General features: G+C 34.9%; 1 protein-coding gene across 1 annotated transcript; it reads right to left on the reverse strand.

The window, feature by feature from the left end:
• Positions 1 to 920: 920 nt before the first annotated feature.
• Positions 921 to 27,424, reverse strand: DCTN5 (dynactin subunit 5). The gene is made up of 8 exons (XM_074280401.1): positions 27,294 to 27,424; positions 25,128 to 25,196; positions 21,125 to 21,243; positions 13,345 to 13,456; positions 10,689 to 10,791; positions 8,524 to 8,615; positions 1,669 to 1,748; positions 921 to 1,319 (listed from the first exon to the last, which is right to left on the reverse strand). The coding sequence occupies exons 1-7, from the start codon at positions 27,339 to 27,341 to the stop codon at positions 1,716 to 1,718; spliced, it is 576 nt and encodes a 191-aa protein (XP_074136502.1). The 5' UTR covers positions 27,342 to 27,424; the 3' UTR covers positions 921 to 1,319; positions 1,669 to 1,715.
• Positions 27,425 to 27,459: the final 35 nt, after the last annotated feature.

A 27,459-nucleotide genomic window follows, 5' to 3' on the forward strand; every position in this document is an offset into this window, starting at 1 on the left:
ACACCTCAGAAGTGAGAAAGCTTGAACTGATGAGCTCTCATCTAACCTGCTTGCAACAACTTCACTCTGCTCTTCCCACAGAAGAGAGACATTGATATTCACCAATCAATACCAATGGTCTTTGGGACTAGAATTATGAAAGGGAATATAACTTAACACTTTTGTCTTCCTTGACATCTAACACTACAGTGTGCACTCAGGAAACATTTGCTATAGTCAATAAATCTACCACTATTAAGTCAAATGAGAGGAAAACCAAAATTCTTCCATAACATGGAGTGATTTGACTCGACCTTGTTAACAGTGGTTAAGAGCAAGTGAGAGTACAGTAACAATATAGTCTGAATTTTTGGAATCAGAGTCTAGAGGCATTTTCTAGGTTCTGAAAGTTGAAGGTAGCTTTTGATATTTGGATATGTTTTTTTTCTTTCTTTCCATTTCCCTTCCCCACACCGCATCTAAATGGAAATAGACCTTTATTTCAACTTGTTCCCCCCCAGCACAGGATGGATGGGAGTGAAAATGAGTGCAACTCTTTGCTAACTATAACTTAACCATTGTCTTACTTGAATTTTTTTCACTCCCATCTTTCTTCTTCTGTTAACTCACAAATGGTTCTAAACTATGTGCAATATGGCCCTACCTCCAAAGCTGAGAGACTTTGTTTCAGTACTAATCTCAATTTGGGAGAAACATGCATAGCCTGTAAACTTGGTCTATAAATGCATATATTTTAGACAGATGAATAACCAGGATTTAGAATTGATTAGAATAATGGCATACTGGATTGCATTTGGAATATAGCACAGGGATTTTAAAAAACATAAACTCCCCTCTGAAACAAAAGCCTATGTTTTTAATACTATTCTAAGGGACCAATTTCCATAATGCATCTGAAAGGTAATAACACACAGAGAGGGTACAATAGAGTGATGATTTATTATTTTCAAAATGGAAAATTAGTTTCCTACATAGACCAACCTAATTGCAATTTTTCCCCAGTAGTGTTTCACTGAGGACCTTAAACTCCAAGATAGCTTTAGCAATTAAGTTATGTGAATTCCAAAATTTCTGGGGTAGCAGTGAGCAGACAAAATACCTCCTCCCTGGTACCCCTCCCAAGTACAACCCCCAATAGGCAATGTTGACAATTCTTTATCCTCTCAATCTGGGTAAGTGATGAAAACTGTGGAGTAAGAAACTTTCAAGAGAACCAGGTAGGCTTAGAGGTTAGAATGGCTAATTTAAATTTAATTTAAAGAAGGTTGCATTTTGATGTCTTCACTGGTGACTTGTTTTTATACCCTGGTTGGGGCCACCTTTATAAAAGACAAAAAAAAATTTAATTTAAGTCTTGGAAGGTTGAATTATTGAAAGAAAGATTGTGAAATCTGAAGAGAAAGAAAAGAAGATCAAGTTCTTCACCGAACCTCGGGTTCCTGATCTCCAGGAACATATAGGTATGTACGATCTGACCTGTTTTTTGATTCTTGAATTAGTTATCATCTCCTACCCCCAAGCCCCAAATTACAACCATTTTCTCTCATCCAAATTATTTCCCTTAATAGTTGGCATAATCAAAATCTTCCAGCATTCATGTCTTATAAGCAGAGATTTGATTGTGTTATTGGCTGCTTGAAATGGAGCATATCTGAACAGGGCACTTACATATATACCGAAGTGACCGGCAGCTTGAAAGTGATGAATTAACCTGGTCATTTACTGAAGCTTTTCCACCATTTCATCCGCTGCAGAACAATACACACAGGGAATACAATGCAGGAATGAGTCATTATTTCTAAACTGAAAGCGGAGTTTCCTATGCAGACCAATCTAATTTCATTTTCTTCTTATTAGAATCCCTTTAGGATCTTCCAGTCACAGTGGATATCTTCAACATAAAGAAGATCCAACCCACTTCCAGTTGATCAATGATGGACAGAAACATCTACACCCAGAGAAGGAACACTGGGAAATGAATGTAAATTGTTATTACTATTGTCTATCTACCCAGGTTACTTATACCTTCGGAATCTAATACTTAATGTGCAACAAGAAAATTGGATTTATACACATATATTGTATCTAGGTTATACTGTAACACATATAAAATGTATGGGATTGCCTGTCATCTAGGGGAGGGAGTAGAGGAAGGGAAGGGATAATTTGGAAAAATGAATACAAGGGATAATGTTATAAAAAAATTACTCATACATTAAAAAAATAAAATAAAATAAAATAAAAAATCTTCCAGTCACTAATCAGGTCCAAAAAGACCTTAAGGGTATAACTACATTTCCCTGGGGCAGTAGCAGTCAGAAAATATTTCTATAAGGACTTACTCTAGGTTTTTAACTAAGAAATCTACCTAGCTAAGTGAAGACTGAAGGAATTAGTGTAGACTTGTCAATAAGTATGGGCTCAGAACCTGAGACATAAGAGAAATCCAATCACGGGAAAATAGGAAAATGAAAAAGAAAAGGACAATATAAACTCTGGGACTTAATACTTACAAAGTCAGTATGGCAACCTTCTCAATAAGAAATCTATCTAAATGAAAGGTTAATAACTTATAAATTTGTTGTTTCTAAACCAACATTGAGCTCCACCTAATCCCTAATACTAGAAAAACCTTGAAAACCCTTAGTTTTGGACTAAAGTTATAGAAATTACTGCTTAGTAATATTGAGGAATATTTTCTACTCCAATCAAAGTCATATTGGGTATTAGAAGGGATAGAGACTATTATTACCTAGGTTTCAGAACAATGAATGGAAGCCTGGTCTTTTCTTCAGGTTGTTGTGTGTACTCTCAATTCAATCCAATCCAACAAGTATTAATTGGTTATTTTGTTCAAGGGTCTGTGCTAGGTACTAGGGTTAGAAAAATAAAATAGTCCCTGAGCTTAAGGAATTTACAACCCTGATGTATTGATGGAACAAATAGATACAGTATGTATATGTGTATGTGTATATGTGTGTGTGTGTGTGTGTGTGTGTGTGCTTAAATTCCAAATAGACTTAGGATGAAAAATGTCATTAGCATCCAGAGAGAGAACTATGGAAACTTAATGTGAATCAAAGCAAAGTATTTTCACCTTTTTTTTTTTTTTTTTTTTAATAAAAATGTTGTTTGCTTGTTTGTTTTTTTCTTTCATGTAGTGTTTTTCCTCAATCTCATTTTTTTGGTACAACATGACAAATATGGAAATATGCTTAAAAGAACTGTACATGTTAAACTTATATTAGATGGCTTGCTGTCTTGGGGAAAAGGTAAGGAGAATAAGAGAGAAATTTGGAACACAAAGTTTTACAAAAATGAATGTTGAAAACTATCTTTATATGTATTTGGAAAAATAAAATACTATTTTTTAAAAAAGGGAAAAAAATTACAGAAAGCAAATATAAAGAACAAACTATAAGGCTGGTATGCAAAATAAACTCTATCTTACTTAAAAAAAAAAAATGTGTGATTTAAGGGAATGACAGCTTTATTAGCAGTGGAACTAATTTGATGCATTACAGCAATTCATATGAGAAGGAAAGGCATTTCAAATGTAGGTTAACTATTTTCTGAGGAGGTATTTCTATGCCATTAGTCTGTCATTAGGTAGAACAGAAACACAGAAATAAACAAGTTCCTAAGAAAAGTGGAGGGAGCAATGGTACAATGGAAAAAGCATTAGATATGGTGTCAGAAGGCTTAGGTCTGAATCCCAGCTCTTCCTTGTATTACTTGTGTAACTTAAGCAAGCCTTGTAATTACTCTGAGCCTCAGCACCTCATGGAGGTACAGTCAAGAACCACTGATGGCCTATTTCATGTTTCTAGGCAACAACCCAGAGCCCAATTTTTAAGACCTAAACAGGGCACCTAGCCCCTCCTCCTCATCACTCTGCTCCAGAAACAAGTAAGACCCTGGCCTACAGTCATTTATTGAACCAAATTACTTTTCAACTTGAAGGCAGGAAGATTTCTTAGTGGTATCAATGTGGAAAAACCCATAAAAGGCTAAAATGTTGGAAACTTATCTACTATCTGAACTCTAGGGCTTTTAGCTTTGATCTTATTTTTACCAGGTGACCCTATAGTTACAAAACAATAATGAAATTTCATTTTGCACTTCCTTGTTAGAAAAACAGGGCTAAAAAAGGAGAGAACATTTTTTATTGGACATTTCCAAATGGTTATCCTGCTTAAAAAATGTGTCATGTTCAAAAAGGCTCTGGTGACCATAATCCTTAAAGAACAAAGTTGGTTTTTTTGTTTTTTTTCCCTCTGAGCTAATTGGGATTAAGTGACTTGCCCAGGGTCACACAGCTAGGAAGTATTAAGTGTCTGAAGTCAAAATTTGAACTTCAGAGCTGGTGTTCTATCCACTGCACCCCCTAGCTGCCCCAAGGACAAAGTCTTAACTCTAGTTCAATAGTCAAAATCCTCTACAATCTGGTCACAACTTTAACTTTTACTACTTTCCACATTGAATTATCTACTCTAGGTAGACTAATTTCCTCCTAGACATGATGAATAGGTCCAAATTATATTCACCTATTTCTTTGCTCATCCTTTCCCTCTATTTCTCTACATCAAATATTATCCAAGTCAATGATATTTTTCTCATATGAATATTTTTAAGACTTACTGCCTATGGGGCAGGTGGCATAGTGGATAGAGTATCAGCCCTGAAATTAGGAGGACCTGAGTTCAAATCTGACCTCAGACACTTAAAACTCCCTGATTATGTGACCCTGGGCAAGTCATTTAACCCCAATTGCCTCAGCAAAAAAAAAAAAAAAAAAAAAAAAAAAAAGAAAAGAAAAGAAAAGGGTGGGTCTTCTCTCCCCAACTATATTATAACCTCCCTTTGGGAAGAGAATATATTTTTGTATCCACCAGATCTTGCAGAGTGCTAGACATAGTTTCAGCTCAACAAATACTTTATGAATAAAACATTATATACACATCTTGAGGTCACTATAAATTTTACCTGTAATTTAACCCCAAGTTATTTAACTTGGGGAAAAGATGACTAACCTGTTATTATTGCAAAGTTTGCTTTTTCCTTTTTATTTGTTGCTTTCTCAAGACGGCAGAAACAATGTCAAGTGAACTTTCTTGTCCCTTTCTAGCTTCTTCCCACTATAATAGCTCAGTAAAATCTATGCTGTCAGAAGTGTTAAAATTCAGAAGCTTTTTCCCTTTAAGTAAGAGGAATAAAAATGTTCACTTTTAGAGAAACCTATTATTTTTGTATTTAATTCTGTGGATATCTTTCATTTCTGTTTTGCTAATTTGTTTCAATACTAAGCACTCTGGAGAAACCTACCACAGAGAGCGAGAACTACAAGAGGGATAGGTCTATTTTCTCTTCCAGCTCTTTGGATTGTGAAGTATCCATTATTAATATTAGAGAACAGAACTTTGAATTTAACATGCTACCATTTCTGGCTTGAATTTAGACAGATACATTTTTGCTCATTCCCGTCAGAAGAACAAAATAATAGGTTCCAAGGTACCTGAGAAATAATGAATACAAAAATGAAATCAAAACTGAAAAAGGTCTGGCCCAATATTTCCCAAAGTGTTTTCTGTAGAACTCTTACCATTTCATGGATGGCATTATTCCATGTGAAAATGCAAATAAATACTAGAGACATATTTCCAGTTAAAAGTGTAAAAATGAAATTACATATGCATCAAAAATGCTCTAATAAAGGATTTTTCTACATGAAAAAGGCTTAATTTCCTCTATATTGTTTCAGATTCTTCCCAAATTCCACGCTCCTATTAGAGCAAAGGTAGTGAGATTTCACAGGCTAGAGATGAAGCCTAAGGTAAAGATAGGATAGCATGGTACAGTGGAAAAAACAATAGCTATGGAGTCAAAAAATCTGAGGCCAAATCTTACATGTATTTACTACTGTTGTAACCTAAATCACTTAAGATCTCTGACTTGTTTCCTCAGCTATCCAATGAAGAGATTGTCTTAAACAGCCTCTAAAGTCTGTTTCCAGTTTGTAATCTATGATTCTCTAATCCCTGTGGTATTTTATTTCTCCCTTTGCACTCCAGGCTGGCACTTCTGAATTCTAACAAAACAATTTAAGGTCAGAGTTAGTTTGGGAAAATAAACCATGGGCTTTAATTGAAGTGAAATTTAATAGAGATAAATGTAAAGCTATTGATCTGGGTTTGAAAAAAATCAATTATGCAAGGAAGGATAAGTTGGAGGAAATCTGGTTGGTAAACAATTCACATGCCAGCTGGTTTCAGTTGACTGCAAGCTCTATCAAAGTCAATAGTGTCAAATAACTTTTTTTTTTTTTAAAGGAATATCTTGGCTGTATTATATCTAAGGAAGTAATAATTTCATTGTCTCTTATCAATGAAACTAAGCTCCAAACCACATCTGGAGCACTGTGTTCAATTCTGTTGACAAAATGGACCTCTTTCAGAGGATAGTCAGGTTAGTAAGAGAAAACTTCTTTTGAGAAAACCAGGATTGTTCAACTTTGAGAAATCTTAGAGAAAATGATAACTATCTTCAAACAGAGCAGGAACTAAAGACAAAGAAGAACACTACTTAAAGTACAATACATAGGGGAATATTTGAAAGATTATAATCTGAAAAGGAAACAAACTTATTCAAATCAGAGCTAAAAAATGGAATAGGCTACCTAATAAAACAATGAGTTTCCTATTACTTGAAAAAAAAAAAAAAGCTGAATCACTAATTTGCTGTAGGAACCAATACTATATTAGGATGCTTGACTATGTGACTTTTAAAGTCCCCTCCAAACTCTTAAGATTTTATTTCTATGATTTCATTTCTCTAAGTGATGGTTCAAGGAACTGGTGGCAGTTACAAGTTTCACTCTTTCTAAAGGGAAATCCCTTACCATTCTTCAAAAAGATCAAAAAGAAGGAGAGTTCTGAATTATTGGTCTAATTATTAATTAAAAGTATGTTTGCCTAATTAGAAGTATATAATTAAATTAGGAGCAAGAAGTTTTTCAAGCATCCACAAAGCTGCATCTAGAGAGTCAACATCTTCAAAATGCCTGATACATTTAAAAGATTTTTAATTTAAATACATAAAAGTACAAACAAGCCAGCTAGAAGCTTTACATTAAATGGTTATTAGTACACACTGCAGTATTTATATAATTCACAACTAGCTAATAAGTGTCCAGGCCCCAGGTGATATGTTACACAGGCCTTTTTTGCTACTAATTTCAAAGTTACTAACTCCCAGGGGACATAAAACCTTAGCATGAAAGTTCTTACCTAACCATCTTCCCTGGCCTCAGTTCCAGTTATGTTCTGCTAGACCCAGAGGTAAGGATAAAACTAAGGGGGTGTGAATGATATTAGGTGCCATAAACAAACTCTATCAATAATGACATGTAGTCCTTTTGCAAGTGGTTATATCCAACTTGGTATAAATGTTTGGGAGAAAGCCCAAATGCAGAAATATATTTTTGTAAATGTAAAGTTTAGATCAAATAAGAGCGACAGCCCAGCTTTCTAGACCATCTGGGATAACTGGGAGTATCAATTACATGTTACCCTCCCAAGTTGAATAACGAAATTTACACATTGTTAAACATTAATGAAACAGGACACAAGCTCCTACCCAAATACAAAAAGGATATTTTGTGGAACAAAAAATTACCTAGTTCATCTCCACTCAATAGAGCTTTGGATAGGGCAGAGGATTCAGAGTCAGGTATGTTAAGGATTCAGAATCCAGAATACTGAAGTCACCCACACTATGACTAGAAAACAGCTTTATGGTCTAAGCTTTTACCTTACCTCACATCAAGTGAAAGGGACTCAAATTGAGCAGTCAAGGAACCTCTAACCTTCTAATTATCCATGTATTTGTCACAAATGCTGAATACAACTCCATGTAATTTGGGAGGAAAAGGAACCATCATAGCCCAATTTTAACTTTATAATGATCACAAACAATCGAATGTCTGAATTTTGAAAATTCATAACTATCTATCGATTTTTCAGACTCTAAAAGCAAATGCAGCAGCTGACTGCATTTATTGAGTAACATGAAAGCCATGTATGCATATAAGTGGTAGATTGCCTTTGTGGTTGTATACAATGTAACAGCAAAGAAACCTTTTTTTTCCTTTAACAGCAAAGTAACTTTTTTCCTTGGAAAGTCTTTCAAAAGGAATTTTTTTCCTGGTGTGGTTCAGCAGGACCCATTCATCCGCAGGATGGAGGAATTATGGTATCAAACAAAAATAATTCTGTAGTTCAAAAACAACTTGGAATAAAGTGACTATAAATAGATCTAATTTCAACATGACACTAGATAATTCCTCCAAAAGTTTTGCTTTTACGATATGGAGAAAATGAAAGTTGGAAAGACTGAAGAAAAAAGAAAACCAGACGACCGAGGAGCAGACTGCATAAGATCCTAGTCGTGGGGGGCCCTAAAGCTCCCTTCCAAAGTTCTTCCCAGAGGTCTAATCATCCGAGGCATGGGACATGGGTACTAGACCTGTGTCAGTGGCAAAAACTTCTGGTAGTAGCTCTTGGTGACATCAATCATCAGCTCCTGGGTACATTCTGGGAGCTCTCCGGAGAAGAGTCCTAAAGAAAGAGAGCAGAGAAGGTAAAAGAAGGACCTAGAACTTATGATTTTTAATATTATTTCAGGCAATTTTCTTTCATTACCAGGATCTAAATGTTTATCTTTCCATTTGCCAAAAAATGCTCCAAATAACTAATAATGATAAATACAAATCAAAACAACTCTTGAGGTTTCACCTTACACTCTGCAAAACTGGCAAAGATGATAAAAAATAGGAATAGTCAATGTTGAGAGGTTATGGAAAAATAGGTACAGTAGTATAATATTGGTGGAGCCATGACTCAGTAGATCACTTTGGAAAGCAATTTGGAATTATGTAAATAAATTAACATATACTTTGATCCAAGTATTCTATTTCTAGGCTTAATGTCCCATTGACTGGGGCAGCTAGATGGTGCTGTGGACAGAGCACCAACCTTGAAGTCAGGAGGACCTGAGTTCAAATCTAGTATCAGACACTTAAAATTTACTAGTTGTGTGATTCTGGGCCAAGTCACCTAACCTCACCTGCTTTGCAATGAAAAAAAAAGGCCACTGATATAAAGAAAGTTTCTATATACACACCAACATATTTCTAACAGAATTTTTGTGATAGTAAAGAATTAGAAACAAAGTAAATGAACATCAATTAGAAATGGCTAAACAAATTGGGGTACATTAATTTAATGGAATATTGCTGTGCTAAAAGAAATGGTAATGAATACAGAAAAGCATGGAAAAATTTACATTAATTCATGCAGAGCAAATGAGGTAAGGAGATTTAAGAAAACAATATACACACTGTAAATGGAAAGAAGCATCAAAAAAAATCAGAAGTGAATTGTGAAAAAAACCTACAGAACAAGTCTACCTTGATGAGAAGATACTCCCAATCTCATCCTTTGTAGATCTGAGAGACTCAAAAAGTTTTATATATTGCATATATGTTCAGAAAAATAAATAAATAAAAAATTCACTTAAAATAAAATAGAAATATTTTTTAAAAATAAAATTAAAATAAAAGTAGTCTTTTGGGACAGAGTTGTCTCTTATTCCTTAGTAAATTTCTTTTTTTTTTTTGGCTGAGGCAACTGGAGTTAAGTGACTTGCCCAGGGTCACATACAGCTAGGAAGTGTTAAGTGTCTGAGGACAGGTTTGAACTCAGGTGCTCTATCCACTGCGCCACCTAGCTGCCCCAATAAAAACAAAAAATAAAAAATAAAAAATACACACACACACACACACACACACACACACACACACACACACACACACACACACACACACACACAATATATTATAGACATCCAAAGAACAAGTAGAGACAGAGCTATACTGAAGTATATTCAAATAGAAACTTGTCATCTTAAACTTCTAGCCACTCTGGTGCATTTCTTCCAGAAATCACTTGGAGGTCATATGAATTAAACAAATTCACTCTGGTAAAACAAGAATACATTTCCCTACAAAATCTGACTGAAGAGCTAGTTCACTGCAGCTAAGCAAGAGAAGGAAGGATGTGATATTTTAACAAATAGTCCTGATGAAAACCTTTATAAAAGGTTAGATTCTTTTTGGGTCATCTTTGTCCCATTTTAATTCATACTCTGTGTCAGAAATTCTTATTCTTGGTGAGATCAGATATAGAATATGCCCAGCCTACCAAAAGTACCATGTTGACATTCTACTATTCATGACAGAGGTAACAGTAAGCTAAAGGTCAGGCAGGATTGTATAAAGGAATGGGAATCAATATAGGTGAGTTCTAGTTCTACTCTGTGTGAAATGCTGTGTGAACTTGGCCAATTCAGTTTCCTGATCTATAAATTCAGGGCAAGGATTAGATGAACTCTAGGAACCCTTTCACATCTTCAAATTCTATGATTCTAAGATGATCTATAAAGTTCTTTTTAGATTAAAAAAAAAAAATCAATGGTTGCATAATGCTTATCTCTACATGAATACTTATTCTGAATGCAAGATCAAAGAGTATGTTTGTTTTTCTGATCTGCTAATATTCAAAATTAGGAGTGAAGGAGTTCAAAGTAACATGAAAAAGATTAGGCCAAATACAATCAAAATTTAGTGTTACCTGGACAGCCTGAGAAGACGGTAAATGGTGGAACTACAGTTTCAGGAGGTAATACTGTATTGTCTAGAATTTTGCAACAGTCTTTCAATACACATCGTCGACCCTAAAAGCAAAAATCTTGTTACCAGAAAATATATCAGGAAATAAGGAAAGTAGGGAATGTTTTCTCATCTACTTCTTGGGTGGTTAGTCTCCATTTCTTTCCCACTGATCAATAATGAGCAATTCCCAAGAAAAGTTATAGGTTGCTTAAGCTTACATTCCCAACTCAGCTGGCATATGGGTTCATGCCAGCAAATGATGAATTTATGATTTGTTTATACAAGACTCTACTACTATAGGTATACAAATAACTGAAGGTTCTCAGGCTTGGGGGTAATATATATATATATCTCTATCTCCCAGACTGGGGTTAGGTGACTTGCCCAGGGTCACACAGCTAGGAAGTGTTAAGTGTCTGAGACCAGATTTGAACTCGAGTCCTCCTGAATTCAGGGCTGGTGCTCTAACCACTGCGCCACCTAGCTGCCCCCTATTTATATTTTTGAATAAAAAAAATTTTATGTCCAATTACATGTAAGAACAATTGTTAACATTTGGGTTTTTTTTAAGTTTTGAATTTTCAAATTGAATTTTTGAATTTCCAAATTCTATCCTTCTATCCTTTTCCTCCCTGCTCCCTTTTCTGTCAGGTTATAAATATATATATATATATATATATATATATATTTTATATATATATATATATATGCAATCATGTAAGAAATATTTCCATATTAGTCATTTTATAAAAGAAAACTCAAATAAAAATACAGAAATAGATTCAAGTAACAACTCATGATTTTAAACTTTTAGCCACTTCTCTATACTTCTTCCAGAAATCACTTAGAGGTCATCTGAATTATACACATTCACTCTGGTAAAACAATACTTCTTCTGTATTCAGATACCACCAGTTCTTTCTCTGGAAACAGCATTTTTCACTTAGAGTAGTTTTTTTTTTTTTAAAGATTAACTCCTTTCTTGACAAACCACAGCATTTTTGACTCATGCTGTTTTACATGTGATTACTTTGTTAGTTATATCCTGACTTGTATAATTTGGTGGGGCAAATATGAGGTGAATGAGACATATTTGTTTCATGGATTATGGAAGAAAGAGGTTCTTATTTACTATTTAAAGCTGTACCATTTTGTACTTACAGAAGAAATACAAGTCCTACCTTTCCCACACTGTTATCAATTCACCTTTGCTCTGGTTACATATTTTGGTTTAAGAAAAAATCCTCAGGTGAAAATGTGTTGTATTTATTACTCAGCCTAATGCTGAGTTATTTGGATCTAATATGCTTCCTAAAGAACATTCTAAACACTCTGTTCCAGGTTGGATTTGTTGTTTTCTTTCTTTTATGTGGAAAAATCCTATGTTTAACATGAAAAAGAAAAGTTGCCAAATTAATTTTCTAAAACATACCATTCCCACTTGCCTCCAACTTAATGGGCACAGACCTTGAATACAGTGAATTATCTCTAGGTTCTTAAGCAAAATAGAGGAAATCAGGAAAATCTTACTGCTGAGGTCATCTGAGAATTTTGAAATGCTTAGCAAGTAATCAATGGGAATGATTAGAAATTAATGTTTCACATTTGTTTATTCAAATGGTGACTAAAAGTCACACAAATAAAGCCAACACTACAAACTGTACTTTTGAATTTACATGGGTAGCCTGGAAAGAGCACTTATAGGAGTCTTGAGGTTTTTATTACTTCAGAGCAAGGAGCCTTCTTTTGCCACAAACTTCTTTGGCAGTCTGTGTGAAATCCAAATACCCTTTCTCAAAACAATCTATATTTTTAAATTTTCAATAGTATTTTATATTCCAAATGCATGTTTTTTTTAAATTAAAGCTTTTTATTTTTCAAAACATATGCATGAACAATTCTTCAACATTAGCCCTTGCAAAATCTTGTGTTCCAATTTTCCCTCTCTTCCCCCATGCCCTCCCCTAGATGGCAAGTAGTCCAAATATATGTAAAATTAGTTTTCAACATTTGTTTTTGTGAGACTTTATGTTCCAAATTTTTCTCCCTCCCTCCCTTACCTCTCCTCTTCCCAAGATAGTAAGCAATCTGAAATAGGTTAAATATGTGCAATTCTTTGAAACATATTTCCATATCAAAATAATATTTTTAAATAGTTAAGGAAAATGCTATATTTTAGTTAGAGGTAAGCAAAAATAAAGATGTAATTTTTTCCCCATCCAATTTAAGACCCTTTCAGCACCCACAAACCCTAAATAAAGAATTTAGAATAGAATAAGGGATTCTAAAATAAGGGATAAGTTTAGAACTGGAGAATCTTCTCACTAAATGTTAATGTAGTTCTCATTTGCCTTTAAGAAGATTGCAAATCCCAATCTGAATGAAGTTTCTAATCTGTGAAGCCTTTGGGTGATCTAATTCAAGTGAGAATTTATGCTCCTGGAGATCCTATAGCTATATCTGTAGTGACAAAACTAGCTTGAATGTTAGGTAATTGGAATATTAGAAATTAAAAAAAAAAAAAAGAAATAACAAAGAAAAAGGGAGACTAGAAAGTTGGAAGTTGAGAACACAGAAGGAAGAATATTTAGGCAATCTAAGGTCAGAAGGCTTACAATTACACAGTTCTTGCCTATGTGGACATAGGAACCAATCTGGGCTGCATTGACCACACAATCCTCTTCAATAAAGACATGGTCACCAATGTGTAGAGGAAAAAATGCAACTCTGGAAAATGAAAAGAAAGATGAGAAAACAAAGTTTAATTTATTGTACTTTGAATCTAAGTTTACATAACCACACATCATTTACTCCACTTCACCACTTTAGCTAAAGGTTATTTCTGATGGCTCATATTGAGCATAAATATCAATTGTTTCTGTTTTGGCCAGAAACCCAGAGGATCTTCCCCTTCCAGGTTGATTTTTTTCCCCCGGGGCAGGTAAAGAGGCCATTCTCTGATTCATTTTTTACTTAACCTTAATCGGTGAATAGGCATTGTCTCAGTCAAACTGAGATCTGGGACAGGTCTTATCTTAAAAAGGTCAAGGTCTTCTACTGCAAAGGACCATCTCCAGTCATCCTGATCTGTGTCTTGTCACTGGACCCAGATGGCTCTAGAGTAGAGAATGAGGCTAATGACTTTGCACAGACCTCCCTCACTTAAATCCAATGTGTTCCAAGTCATGACATCACTTTCAGGATATCAGGGTCCTTTTTGAGAATGGAGGACAAACAAAATGACTATTTCTGACAAAAAAAGAATTCTGTGATCAGAACCCTAAAGTTGACAGCAAAGCCCAGGAAAAGATTCCTTTTATTTTGAGATCTTTGTAGTAATAAAACAGATTTAACAAAACTCTTCCCCTTGGAAGAGACAGAAAAAAAAAAAAAAAAAAAAAAAGAAAAGAGCTTTGTTTTCTAACTGGCTAGTTTCAGCTGAGTCTCTAGGAAGTCTGATGATATTTTTAGAGATTAGCCATGTCATTTCATTAGTTGGAGGAACTCCTGGCATGGAAACTCCCTCCTAGAAACAATAACTTGAAGGAAAAAACTGCATTTTCTCTGAAAAATATCTGATATCCAAGACATGTAGAGAACTGATACAAATACATAAGAACAAGAGCCATTCCTCCAAATAATAAATGACCAAAAGATATGAATTTTCTGTTTTCAAAAGAAGAAATCTAAGGCAATACCAATCATACCCCCCAAAAAATTCACATTACTAATGAGAGAAGTACAAATGAAAAAAAGTTTGAGGTTTTGCATTACATACAGAGGACTGGAAAAGATGACAAAAGAAATGACAATTTTTGGAAGGACTGTAGGATGTCAACACATGAAAGTTCTGTTGGTACAGCTGTGAAGTGATATAATCATTCTGGAAAACATTTTGGAACTATTCCTAAAATATCAGTTATCTGTATGTATTCTCTGATTCAATGAAATCAATTAATCAGCATATCTACTAAAGAGGTTAAAGATATAGGGAACTCAAATGTACAAAGACATTTATTTTATAACAGCACTTTCTGTTGTAGCAAACCAACAGAAACAAAATGGGCATCTATCAATTGGAGAATGGCTGAAGAAACTGTTATATATGATTTCATTTCCAAATTTCTAATTGCCTGAAGGACATTTCCACTTATATGTCATTGCCACCTCAAACATCTTAAGGCAATGAAAAAGTACAGAAGTAATAACTGAATTATTGATGGCCTTTGAGAATTTAGGAGAAGTATCACAAAACTGGTGATAGGCAAGTATTTTCACCCTTTTTGAAAAGAAAAAGAAAGTAAATTCTCTAAGCTTTCAATCAGTGAATCTAATATATATTTTTGGCAAAATTTTGGAACAGGTTAGGAAATTGATTTTGAAAGCATTGATTCAATCTCAAGGAGAAAAAGAATTGAAGGGAAAGAACTGGAAAAGAATTCAAGGAGAAAGGGTAAGAAAAGATAATTGGTACAATAAGGTGCATAAAATAAAGTGATAAGTAAAACAAGCTGGTTCAACAAATAAAAGATTAGGAAGAAAAGGGAAAGGAAATGCAGTCTGACTGCCAGGTAAGTTGTTAAGGGAAACAAAGAAAATTGGATGAAAATAACAAGCTGTTAAAAGGTGATGAAAAGTTGTGAAAGTCTTAAAGAAGTGCTTAGGAAATGAGGAGTAAGCATTCACAAGGCTGAGTATCTCTATCAGGATAGTGACAACAAAAATTTAGCTGTGACTGTTACCTATGGTCAAAGTGTAGGATGATTTCTCTCCTACAGGGGAAGGTAAAGGGTCTTAAGAAATATTCTTATAATTCCAGGTTAAAAGGGATGATAATTGACCCAAAGAAAAATATAAGCAAGGCTTTATGGAGGAAAAGGAGTCTACCTGGCAAAGGGAAATTCCCAAGTGTTGATCACAGAAAGCTGTGTTAAGAGTATGATATAACAGCCAGAACTACAATGGCAGTAAGTAAAGGTGGGGAGCTTTGAGGTTGGTGAAAAAAGAAAACTAAGATAAGCCATAGTGAATAAGCATGCTGTGTTCCAAAAAGATGTTATACTCTGCATACTAGAGACAAGTACTATTGGCTTCATTCGTTCATTAAATTGTTATTGATGCATGTGTTAAGTACCATAGAGCAGTACAAAACCCAAATGCTAAAGGAGTTAAAAGAGAATTTTCTTCTGAAGAGTGATGAAGGAAAGCTTCATGGGGAAGTGGCATTTGAGGTACAAGTAGGACTAATAGGTAAAGGTGGAGAGGAAGGGCTCTTTAGATGAAAGGAACTGCTAGAATTAAGGCAAGAAGGTGGGAAGAGCAGGATGTGTTTGGGGAACAGCAGATAGTCTCTTTTGGCTGAAGCATGAGAGGTATAAAGAATAAGTCTGGGAAGATTGAGAATCTTAAATGCCAGGTTACAGAATTAAAGTTGTATTTGATAAAAGACAGTCAGTAAGAATTTCTGAATAAGGTTTGATAAGATCAGAATTGTATTTAGAAGTCAGGAGAGAAAAGAAATTGGAGAAGAGAATAAATGAGGGCTTAGACTGTAGTGAAAAAAAAAAAAAAATAGAAACAGACAAAGGAGCAGCTTCTAGGGCTCCTAGAAGCAGATTTGACAGAACTTGACTGAATGAAGTGCAAGGTGAGCAAAATGTCAAAGATAATAACTTGTAGATGTTTACCTTGGGTGAATGAGAAAATGGTAAAATTGAACATAAATAGGGAAGTTGGAAGGAAGAGCAACTTTAGGGAACATGTAAAGTGACTGCCTACTTGGCTTGACTTGTGAATATCAGGAAGACATTTTGTTAAAAACAAACAAAAAATTTCCCTCTTCTCACAATTTAAATCTTACTGTGAGTGAAATTTCATAGTTAGTTTTATTCTTTGTTTTTAAGTCCTTTCCTAGGCAGCTCCAAAATTCTCTAGACCAGGGCCTCTTAAACTTTTTCCACTTAAGACCCCTTTTTGCCCAAAAAATTTTACTTGACTTGGATTCATGGTATATAAAATAGGTATACAAATCAAACACTTACTGATAATAAATCATAATTTTACAACTGTCACATTGAGTTACATAATACACAGTTTAAAAAGCTTTGCTCTAGTCAGTAACACTAATGTGAATTAATTTATCATTTATTATTATTGTCATTTTATTTAAACAATTATATTTATTTTATTATTATTTTCCTTCTGATAAAAACATCAGAATAGCATTGAAAGCACTGGGCATTTCAAAATTTGGGTGGCACCAAAAGGAAGAGAAAGCAATGCAGAAAGAAAAGATGGGAGGAAATGAGAATAGCTTGGCATTATAGCTTTAACAAAAATGGATATTTAACATTGTTTGATGAGAATACTGATTAGGCACCCAACCCAAACATTCAAAGATCAGACAAATTTTAGTACTTATTGAACTGAATGGAGTAAAAATTAATCAAGGAACTCAAAATAGTTCAGGACCCAGGAAAAAAAAAATATTGCTAATTTCTTTTTTCATGTCTTTTTAATTGCTAATAGAATTTTAAAAATGGAATGATTTCCATTCCATTAGCAAATCAACAAGTTATAGAATCTATATCTGAAAACAACAAAAACCACTTATTATTTGATCTGAAGTCAATAAAAATTTCAATAAAATGATCTAATGTTTAACTTATTAAATATTCATCAGCCATTAACTAATGAAAAAAATATCAATGTTCTAAGATGCCTTACTGGCTCCTTCCCAGCTTCTAGTCATTTGTACTGTATTTCCTAAATTTATGTTGCATCATTTAGGTTTTTGTCTAACAACAATAACATTTACAAACTATTTTATGCTTTGCAAAGCACTTGACAATTATCTAATTTTATCTTCACAACAATCGTAAGAAGTAGGTCCTATTATACTTTATAGATGAGGAAACTGAAGAAGATATAGGTTAAATGACTACTCAAGAATCACTGAGTTAAGTTTATCTGAGGCTTCCTTTATGTAATTATAGGCAGCAATTATAGAAAGAACTAACCAGAAAAGTTTCCACAAAAATACTCAGTTAACAACTATTTCAAAGAGAAGTAACTGGCATAGGTCATTTCTAAATTGAGCATTTCCTGAACTACATCTTTAGACACAATGATATTTTTTCCAAACTAGTCTATTCAGCTTTGATTGTCCACAGATTAAAGTGGCTTCTTAAATTATCCAAAAAACAATACTCAAACCAGAGTGGATGCCCTATAGACATTAAGCAACCAAATTGCAATAACTGAAAGCTATTGGTTAAAAAAAAATTTAAACATGCAAAAAATGATTTTTATTTGGAAATGGAGAGAAAGGGGAGTAAAATGAATCATAGCTACTAGAAAAATATAATTAGGCTTCAGAAAGAGCTCATTTTCATGCTTATACTGACATCTGGTGGTAGATAACTGTATAACTGTGCCAGTTATACCAATTTTCAGGGCTCACTTTAAGACAGAGATATACTTTTATTGGTATAAAGAACTCTTAGGTAAGGAAACTCCCTTTATCAATGTAGGTCAGTACTTTCTTTGAAACTTAGGGTAATGAAGAGTTGCTTAGAGCAACAAGTCTACTTCTAGACTTCATATTTTATGAAATCTTTTCCATGCTTTTGCACTAGGTAGAGCTATGGGAAGTAAAGGTCAAAAACTGTTTTCCTGAGAGCATTGCTCAAAAGAACTGACAGCTACTATTAGCCAAAAAAATATATATATTCTTTCTAGGTTTAGGAATGATGGAGAACATCCAGTTTTCTTCTTAAACTTTGGAGAAAAAGTTCAGCAAGTATGGAGATATAGAGGTGAATAAAATACTATTTTCCAATAGATTCCATTGGTTCTACTGAACATTTTTTGATATTAATGTTTGACATTTGGAAAGATGAAGTGTTCCATGAAAGATAACTGGTTAAGGAACAGAAAAATACATTTCAAAGATTAAAATAACAATTTTGAATAGTACAGAAAGTTGTTCTTCACAGATCAATAAAGATCTTAAGTTTTATTATAATGGCAATCACAATGTATTATTATTTTTTTAAGTTTTGTTTTCATTGATATTATAGTGACAGGGGCAGCTAGGTGGTACAGTGGATAGAGCACCAGCCTTGAATTCTGGAGGACCCGAGTTCAGATCTGATCTCAGACACTTAACACTTCCTAGCTGTGTGACCCAGGGCAAGTCACTTAACCCCAGCCTCAGGGGGGAAAAAAAAAGATATTATAGTGACAGACTTCTTTAAATTATTCAGTTAACTTGTTGGGTTATTTTATCTAGATTCTAGTTTTAAAGGAAAAGTAGGAATTTTTCATGTCACTTGCCCTACAGGAAAAACAGTAAGAAACTGAACCCCAAAATATCTTTCCGGAAGAAATTAATTCTTTCCCAAGACACTATTAAGTCTAGTTACATGGCTCAGTACATAGAGTGCCAGGCCAGAGGTTTGAAGACTCTTCTTTCTGAGTTCATATCTGGTCTCAAATACTTATTAAGTAACCTTGAACAAATCATTTAATCCTGGTTGCCTCAGTTTCCTCATCTGTCAAATGAGTTGGAGAAGGAAATCACAAACCACTCCAGTATTTTTGCCATGGAAGGAATGGAGGTCACAAAGAGTCAGGAACAAATGAAAATGACTGAACAAAATTCTAAGTTCTGAGATACAAATGACATATCCTTGGGACATTAAACTCAGATCTCCAAAGCATAAAGTCAAAATTAGAAAGTCATGAAAAAAGCTCCTAACAATATCCTATCTGAAATAAAAATGGGTACGCACACCTAGACTAATAAGTTCCAAAGATAAAGGTCTATAGCAAGCCCAATTGTTGAACCTACCCATTTCATAGAATACATCTCTTGTATTTTTCAATACTAAAAGAAATGCTTCAGAACTTGGGGCCTTAACACTTCCTTTTCTTGGGAGGAAAGGGATGGTGGAGGTGGAATGTCTAGAGCCATATGCTTAGGATACCCTTTCTCTAAAGGTATGAAGAAGTATATGAACTCCCTTACTATCTTCTTCTACTGAACTGCTAAGTAGCAGGAAGTAGGGGGCAGACCAATTCTCAGTGATTATGTGCAAAGCAATCTAAAATATTGAGAGAAAAAGTCATGCAAACGCAGAAGTGATAAAGAGGACAAGAAATATCGATAGGTAAATGGAAAAATGGAACACTGGAACTCTTTTAATTCTACTCCTCACAAGGTAAAATTCAGGTGATTAGCAATATGAATCCATCTAGAGCCCGCCTGAAATAAAAGTAGAGAGCCTACCCTTTCTTTCTGCTCCAGTCCATGCCATTACTTAGCTATCACTAGGTTTGGGGTATAGATATATGTTATGTGTTTCTCTTTCTTCCTCATCATTAGTAGGGTCAAGTAACAGACATACTCCTTGTTTTGAACTGTACCAGTTATACCTATTTGCAGGGCTCACTTTAAGACAGAGATATACTTTTATTGGTATAAAGAACTCTTAGGTAAGGAAACTCCCTTTATCAATGTAGATCAGTACTTTCTCTGAAACTTAGGATAATGAAGAGTTGCTTAGAGCCACAATAGATTGAGTCATTGAACTTCTATTTTCTCTTTTCTCATTTCTTTGGAGGCAAGAATAACTAACAAATGGTTAAGTAGGGACTTGGGGGAGAAAATCCCTGTGTCCAGTATTACACACACATTAGATGTCAGAGATAGGATTTAAAGCCAAGGTTCCTTGGTTTTAAGACAAGCTCTGTATCCATAATGCTAAACTTTCTATCAAGCAGAATACTTAATAAATAAATGAAAATACAGTCACTTTCTCTCCCCATTCTCTACTTGCCTAACTGAAAATCATATTTTACTTCCAAGAAATGAGTTGAGGAGATATTATACTTAAGTGAGAAAAAAAGGTAAGGATTGTATCCCCAATCCTTAGCACAGTGCCAGGAACTTTAAAAAGTTTTTTGAATGATCAATTGATTTCATGTAGAAGATGCAAAATGCTTCCAAACAATAAAGAAGTCAATATCTTCTATTTGGAAAAATACTTTAAGGTCCATTTGTGCAATACTAGGAAAAAAAGAACAGTGAACAGATGACGTCTGACTTCATTTGATGTCGGAATGGCATGTTGACTTTGGAATTTAGAAAACCAGAAAGCATACCATGCACTGTAGATTGAAGGCTGTCTAAAGATTTGTTGAAATCTAAAACACGACAAGACCTGCTTATTATACTTTGTTCTCTTAAGTCATATCTAAATGCTTGAATACTAGCAGAATCATCTATTCCAAGAATGAGAGCTGAATGAAAACATTAGTGGTGGCAAGAATTAAGTCTTTTGGGTTAATCCCAATTTCATAAAAAAAGAGAGGAGGTAATGAAATACCTACCCTTTGCTGAATTTCTTAAATGGTGGCCTTATGACACTACGGCTTTTCACAACACAATGGCGCCCAATCCTTACATTTGCCAGATCTCCTCGAATAATACAGTCATTCATTATGATTGTCTAGGAAAGAAGAAAAAAATACTTATTTCACTTAGGTAACAAGTATCAAGATATCTGTTTCCTTCAGAGTATCTCCATGGGATATGCTAGTAAAAAGAATATACCTAGGAAAATTGCTATTAAAGAATATAATAAATGCTAAACTGATTAAACTCATTGAGAAAAATAGTATATCTAGTGACCATCTCTTCTTCACAATAACATCAAGAGATTATTTGTGAGAGGGAATGATAGTTCATTCTCATGAAATAGTAAATACTTCTAAACAACAAAGTAAATAGCCTCCATAACATTAACTTCAAGAGGTCTTATAAGGACATATCTAGAATAACCTCAACTTTCCTTTTAATAGCTATTTTGCATGAATTTACCAAAAAAAATATATATATATTTATTGAACAATTTAAATACTGAAACCTGTTAGCAGATGTTATTACATAGACCCTGTGCTGAACAAATATATATTTTTTCATTCAATTTTGTTTTATTTTCAGTTCCAAATTCCTTCCTCCTCCCAACCATTGAGAAGACAAGAAATCCAAAATCTATCACAAATATAAAGTCAAGCAAAGCAATTTTCTCATTAGCTATGTTCTGGTGAATGACAGGAACTAGAAAAAGAAAGAGAAAAAAAAATGTTCATTATGCACTCTGTGCCCATCAAGTCTATATCTAGAAGTTTACTTTTCATTATAAATACTTTGGAGTTTTACTGGGTCCTTAAATTGATCAGCATTAGTAAATCTTTCATAGATGACTATCTTTACAATACTATTTTTTTGTTTTTTTCTGAGGCTGGGGTTAAGTGACTTGCCCAGGGTCACACAGCTAGGAAGTGTTAAGTGTCTGAGATCAAATTTGAACTCAGGTCCTCCTGAATTCAAGGCTAGTGCTCTATCCACTGCGCCACGTAGCTGCCCCTACAATACTATTGTTAACATATAAATGTATAGCACATATTTCCATATTTGTCATGTCATGCAAGAAAAATCAGACCAAAAGGGAAAAAACCATGAAAAAAAAAAAAAGTAAACCAAAAAAAAGGTGCAAATAGTATGTTTCAATCTGCATTCAGTCTCCATGGTTCTCTCTTTGGAGTGGATGAAATTTTCTATTCCAAATCTATTGGAACTGTCTTGGATGAGAATTGTGTGGCTGAGAAGAGCTAAGTCTATCGTAGTTAATTATCACATAATCTTGCTGTTAATGTGTACAATGTTCTCCTGGTTCTGCTCACTTCATTCAGCATCAGTTCATATAAATCTTTCTAAACTTTTCTGAAATCAGCCTGTTGATAATTTCTTATTGAATAATATTCCATTACTTTCATACACCATAACTTATTCAGCTATTCCCCAACTATCAGGCATGCATTCCAATTCCAATTCCTTGCCACCACAAAAAGAGCTGCTACAAACATTTTTGCACATGAGGTCCTTTTCCCTTTTTTATGATCTCTTTGAGATATAGTTCCTATAACTCTACCAACAAACTTTAATATCTGAGTTTCTCCACATCCCCTCTAACATTTATCATTATCTTTTCTTGTTATCTTAGCCAATCATATGACAATAGATGGCTTCAATTTCTCCATCTGAAAATTGCCTATTCATATCCTTTGACCATTTATCAAATGGGGAATGACTTGAAGTCTTCTCTACACATTTTAGAAATGAGGCTTTTATCAGAAACACTACTGTAAAAATATTTGCAACCTTTCTGCTTTTCTTCTAATTTAGGCTGCATTGTTTTGTTTGGGCAAAACCCTTTTAATTTAAATGTAATCAAAATTATTTATTTTCCATTTCATAATGTTCTCTAGTTCTTGTTTGGTCATAAATTCCTCCCTTTTTCAAAGATCTGATGGGTAAATTATTCCTTGCTCTCCTAATTTGTTTATAGTATCAGCTTTCATATCTAAATCATGTACCCATTTTGATCTTATTTTGGTTTATGGTGTGAGATGTTGGTCTATACTTAATTTCTGCCACACTATATCCCAGTTTTCCCAGTAATTTTTGTAAATTAGTGTGTTCTTATCCCAGATGCTAGAGTCTTTGGGTTTATCAACCAGTAATTACTAAAGTCATTGACTATTGTATCTTGTGTACCTAATCCACTGATCCACCACTCTAATTCTTACTCAGTACCAAATGGTTTTGATGACTGATGCTTTATAATATAATTTTAAGTCTGGTACATCTAGGCCACCTTCCATTCCAGCTTTTTTTCCATTTATTCCCTTGATATTAAACATCTTTTCTTAAAAATATTTTTGGTTTGATCTGTAAGGGCAAGAAATTCCATATATTCATTTATTTATTTATTTTGTTGGGGCAATTGGGGTTAAGTGATTTGCCCAGGGTCACACAGTGAGGAAGAATTAAGTGTCTGAGGTCAAATTTGAACTCCTGTCCTCCTGACTTCAAGGCTGGTGCTCTATCCACTGCGTCACCTAGCTGCCCCTATATAATTATTTTCAATTGTAAAATAATAATGTAATTCCTTGTAGTTTTCTAAAACTATGTCCTTCAAGTTTTATGGGGTGCCCATTTTCAATGGCTTAAAAAAAACTGTGATCATAAGTACAACCAGTGACTGACTATACCTTTAAAATCCCTTCTTGTAACTTAAGAAAAAATTTTTTTATTTTTTTCTGAATTAAAGTACCAAGAGTTTCAATGTATTGAATAAAAACCAGAAATTCTTCATTTGGTAACTAGATCACATCCTCAAAAGTAAGAAAACTTAAAAATTTGATAAGAGATAAATCAAACTATAAGAAACTAAAAACATACACAATGACTGAAATACTGATAGCTAATCTTACAGAATGGTAACACAACACAGTGAGTTACAGAACCAAGATAATTAGTAGAATATTAAAACTGGGAATGGATTTTGGGAAAAAATTATGCATAAAAAAGAAAATAATATTAAGACTACCTTGCTTTTACTTATATGCCAATCAGGAAAAAGACCCACATGTGCAAGAATGTTTGTAGCAGCACTTTTTGCAGTAGCAAAGAATTAGAAAATGAGAAGATGCCTATCAATTAGGGAATGACTGAATAAGGTATGGCATATGAAAATATTGAAATATTATTGTTCTATAAAAAATGATGAACAAGCTGATTTTAGAAAGACCTGGAAAAATATATGAACTGATGCTGAGTGAAACAAGCAAAACCAGGAATACATTGTACACAATAACAGCAAGAATGTGCTATGATTATGAAAGACTTGGTTCTTCTCAGTGCTTCAGTGATCCAAGGCAATCTCAATAAACTTTGGATAGAAAATGCCATCTGTGGGGCAGCTAGGTGACGCAGTGGATAGAGCACCAGCCCTAAAGTCAGGAGGATCTGAGTTCAAATGTGATCTCAGACACTTAACACTTCCTATCTGGGGTCACTTAAGCCCAATTGCTTCAGGAAAAAAAAAAAAGAGAGAGAAGAAAATGCCATCTGCCTCCAGAAAAAGAACCATGGAGATTGAATGTAAATCAACACATACTATGTTCACATCTTTTTTTTTTTTTTCTCATGGTTTTTTCCTTTTATTTTGATTTTTCTCTCCCAATATGATTCATAAAAAAAACCAAAAATATGTATTTTTAAAAGTTAACATACATGTATAACTAGAAAAACAAATAAAACAATTTAAAAAAACCAAAACCATATACTAATCAGGAAACATACAAGTACAGGAAACTGGAACTATTAAATCAAAGTTCTGAAAACAAAAGGATTCTTAAGAACTGGAAAATATGAAAAGAGAAATAGTATACACATGAATAGTCATCTTAACCAAAGGGTAGCATCTGCTGAAAACATAATATTTAGTTGCTCTGAAAAGGAATGCAGTTGGATCTTGTTCCTTACCTTTCCATTTAGGACAATATTTTGGCTTCCACACAGAACTGATTGGCGACTAACTTTGTTTCCAGATGCCTGAGAAAAAGCAACAGAAAATTTAGCTGAGATCATTGGGTTCCATGCACTAAACTTTTACTGAGAGAGGGAGGTTGTATTGGAGGAAGAACATTTGTTCAAGACCAGCAAACAAAGGGCTGAGTGAATTAGTCCATAGATGCTCTAATGAACACACAATGCATATGGGCAATGGCAATCAAGGGCTCAGAAACTGAGATCTATTTTCTCATAGAAACAAATGGTGATTAGGTTTACTTGTCTCCTACGTGAAAATGTCCTCACTTCACCTTCCTGAGTAGGAAATGGAATTCACTAGACTTAAAACTGAAGGTGGTAGCCTGGGTGTGAGCTTCAGAAGGATAGGAGTCCGGGAATGAGGAACAGAATGATTAGAATTCTGGAGCCTGCCAGCTAAGTAAAATTTCAAGGAAACTTTCAGGTCTTCTTTATTTCTGTGAGCCCCACACCAAGGCCTTCTGGCTTCAAAGAATCACAGCATGTTTGAACTTAAAGAAACTTTAGTTCAAAGTCAAAACAAGCTGATGGAGCTGAAGTAATTTGCCAAAGTTCATACAAATTGTTGTCATTTGAAGTAAATATGATATTCTGATTCCTGATTCAGTGTTCCTTCTGCTACACAAAGAGTTCTCCACAGACTAATCATGGATAGACTGGGGGGAGGAAGGCAATGAACTTGAGTGGTAAAACTAATCTATAATTGAAATTCAGCATTTCCTTCAGTTATAAAGATAGGTAAAATTCGCCAGACTTCCAAAAGTATGCATTACACAGAAAGATTTACAATTACACCATGACTCCACTCTAAAACAGTACTGACATTTTATTTAAAAACCAGCTTTTCAACAAATCCAGCATTTTCAAAAGGAAAAGGAAAAATTAAGTAGTTTATTCAACAGATATTTTAAAGTCCCTTTATGTTTTAAAGTCCCTAATAGATGTGTTGCTTTCAATGATCATTTCTTTATGATTTACGTTGAGGTAAAGAATAAGATGAAACAGAGTACTTAGCAGATTTTCTAAAACTTTTCATATCAAGTTACAAAAAGAAGACTGGGAGTACAAGGTTTCCTTCCCGGCTCCTTCCTCTCTCTACCACTCGTCCCTTTTCTGTTAGAACTTGTAGCACTTAAGTGCTAATAATGGATTTCTATAGCACAGTTCCTTAAAGGAAAATTAAACTACAGTTTGGAGGAAAATTAGGTTCAGGTCCTTTTAGAGCAGTGGTCCTCAAACTTTTTAAATAGGGGCCGTTCACCGTCCCTCAGACTGTGGGAGGGCCAGACTAGAGTAAAAACAAAAGCTCACACTCTGTCTCCGCCCCTCAGCCCATTTGCCATATAACCGGGCGGCCACATAAACGTGGCCGCTGACCCATCTTAGTTTGAGAACCCCTGTTTTAGACATTCGCGTTGTGGGTTTTAAATGACAACTGAGTAAGTTTGGGGAGGAAAGAGAGGTTAGGAATTAGAATATTGCAGCTGTAGAACGTCATTGGTAGCTTCCAAGATAAAAGCCACCACTTAATGCGGACCCTGGACTGCTGCATGAGGTGCATGGCCAATCCCGTGTAGTGGGCATGGAAAAGGGCTCCTGTGGTGGACCTTTCCATGCAAACTGGATGGATGCATCATGCATAAGATGTTAATAGACAACACAAGATTTGGATCCAGGAGGCACCAAAACAACCAGTGCAGAAAGCATCTCAAGGTCTCGAGGCGTTTGGCTTCTCATCTGGACTCTGTTAGTAACTCACGGTCCCTCTCCGGGCCTCAGTTTCCTTATCTGTACACAGAAGATCTCTAAGGCTCCCTCCGGTTTTGAGGGCCCGGAGTGATTTCTCTTTCAAAGGGTGAAGGCAAAGGGCAGGCAGTGAGAACAGAGCAAGGAAGAAGCTGGCGGGGAGAGCCGGGCCTGCGCCCTAGGGGTGACAGGTGGCCTACAAGAGCTAAGTCCGGGAGAGGCAGGACGCAAGGGAGCGGCTGGAGCTTCCCGGGGATGGGCGGGGCGGCCCAGCCAGGAGCGGGGAGTTTACCAGGACCAACAGCCCCCTCTAGCCTCCGCCCCCCTCCCCGGGCCCGGCGTCGCCCAGCGCACCGTCTCGATGTACTCGGACTTATTGTAGAGTAGCTCGCTCAGCTCCATCTCTGCAACCTCCGGCTCCCAAACTCAAGTCTCCCTTCCTCCCACTTCCGGTCCCTACCGTCACTTCCTGTATAGCAGGGAAAACGCCCATCTTTCCCTTCCTCCTTCATTATCTCCG

Source organism: Sminthopsis crassicaudata, chromosome 1, assembly GCF_048593235.1.
Source record: "Sminthopsis crassicaudata isolate SCR6 chromosome 1, ASM4859323v1, whole genome shotgun sequence".
Taxonomy (NCBI): domain Eukaryota; kingdom Metazoa; phylum Chordata; class Mammalia; order Dasyuromorphia; family Dasyuridae; genus Sminthopsis; species Sminthopsis crassicaudata.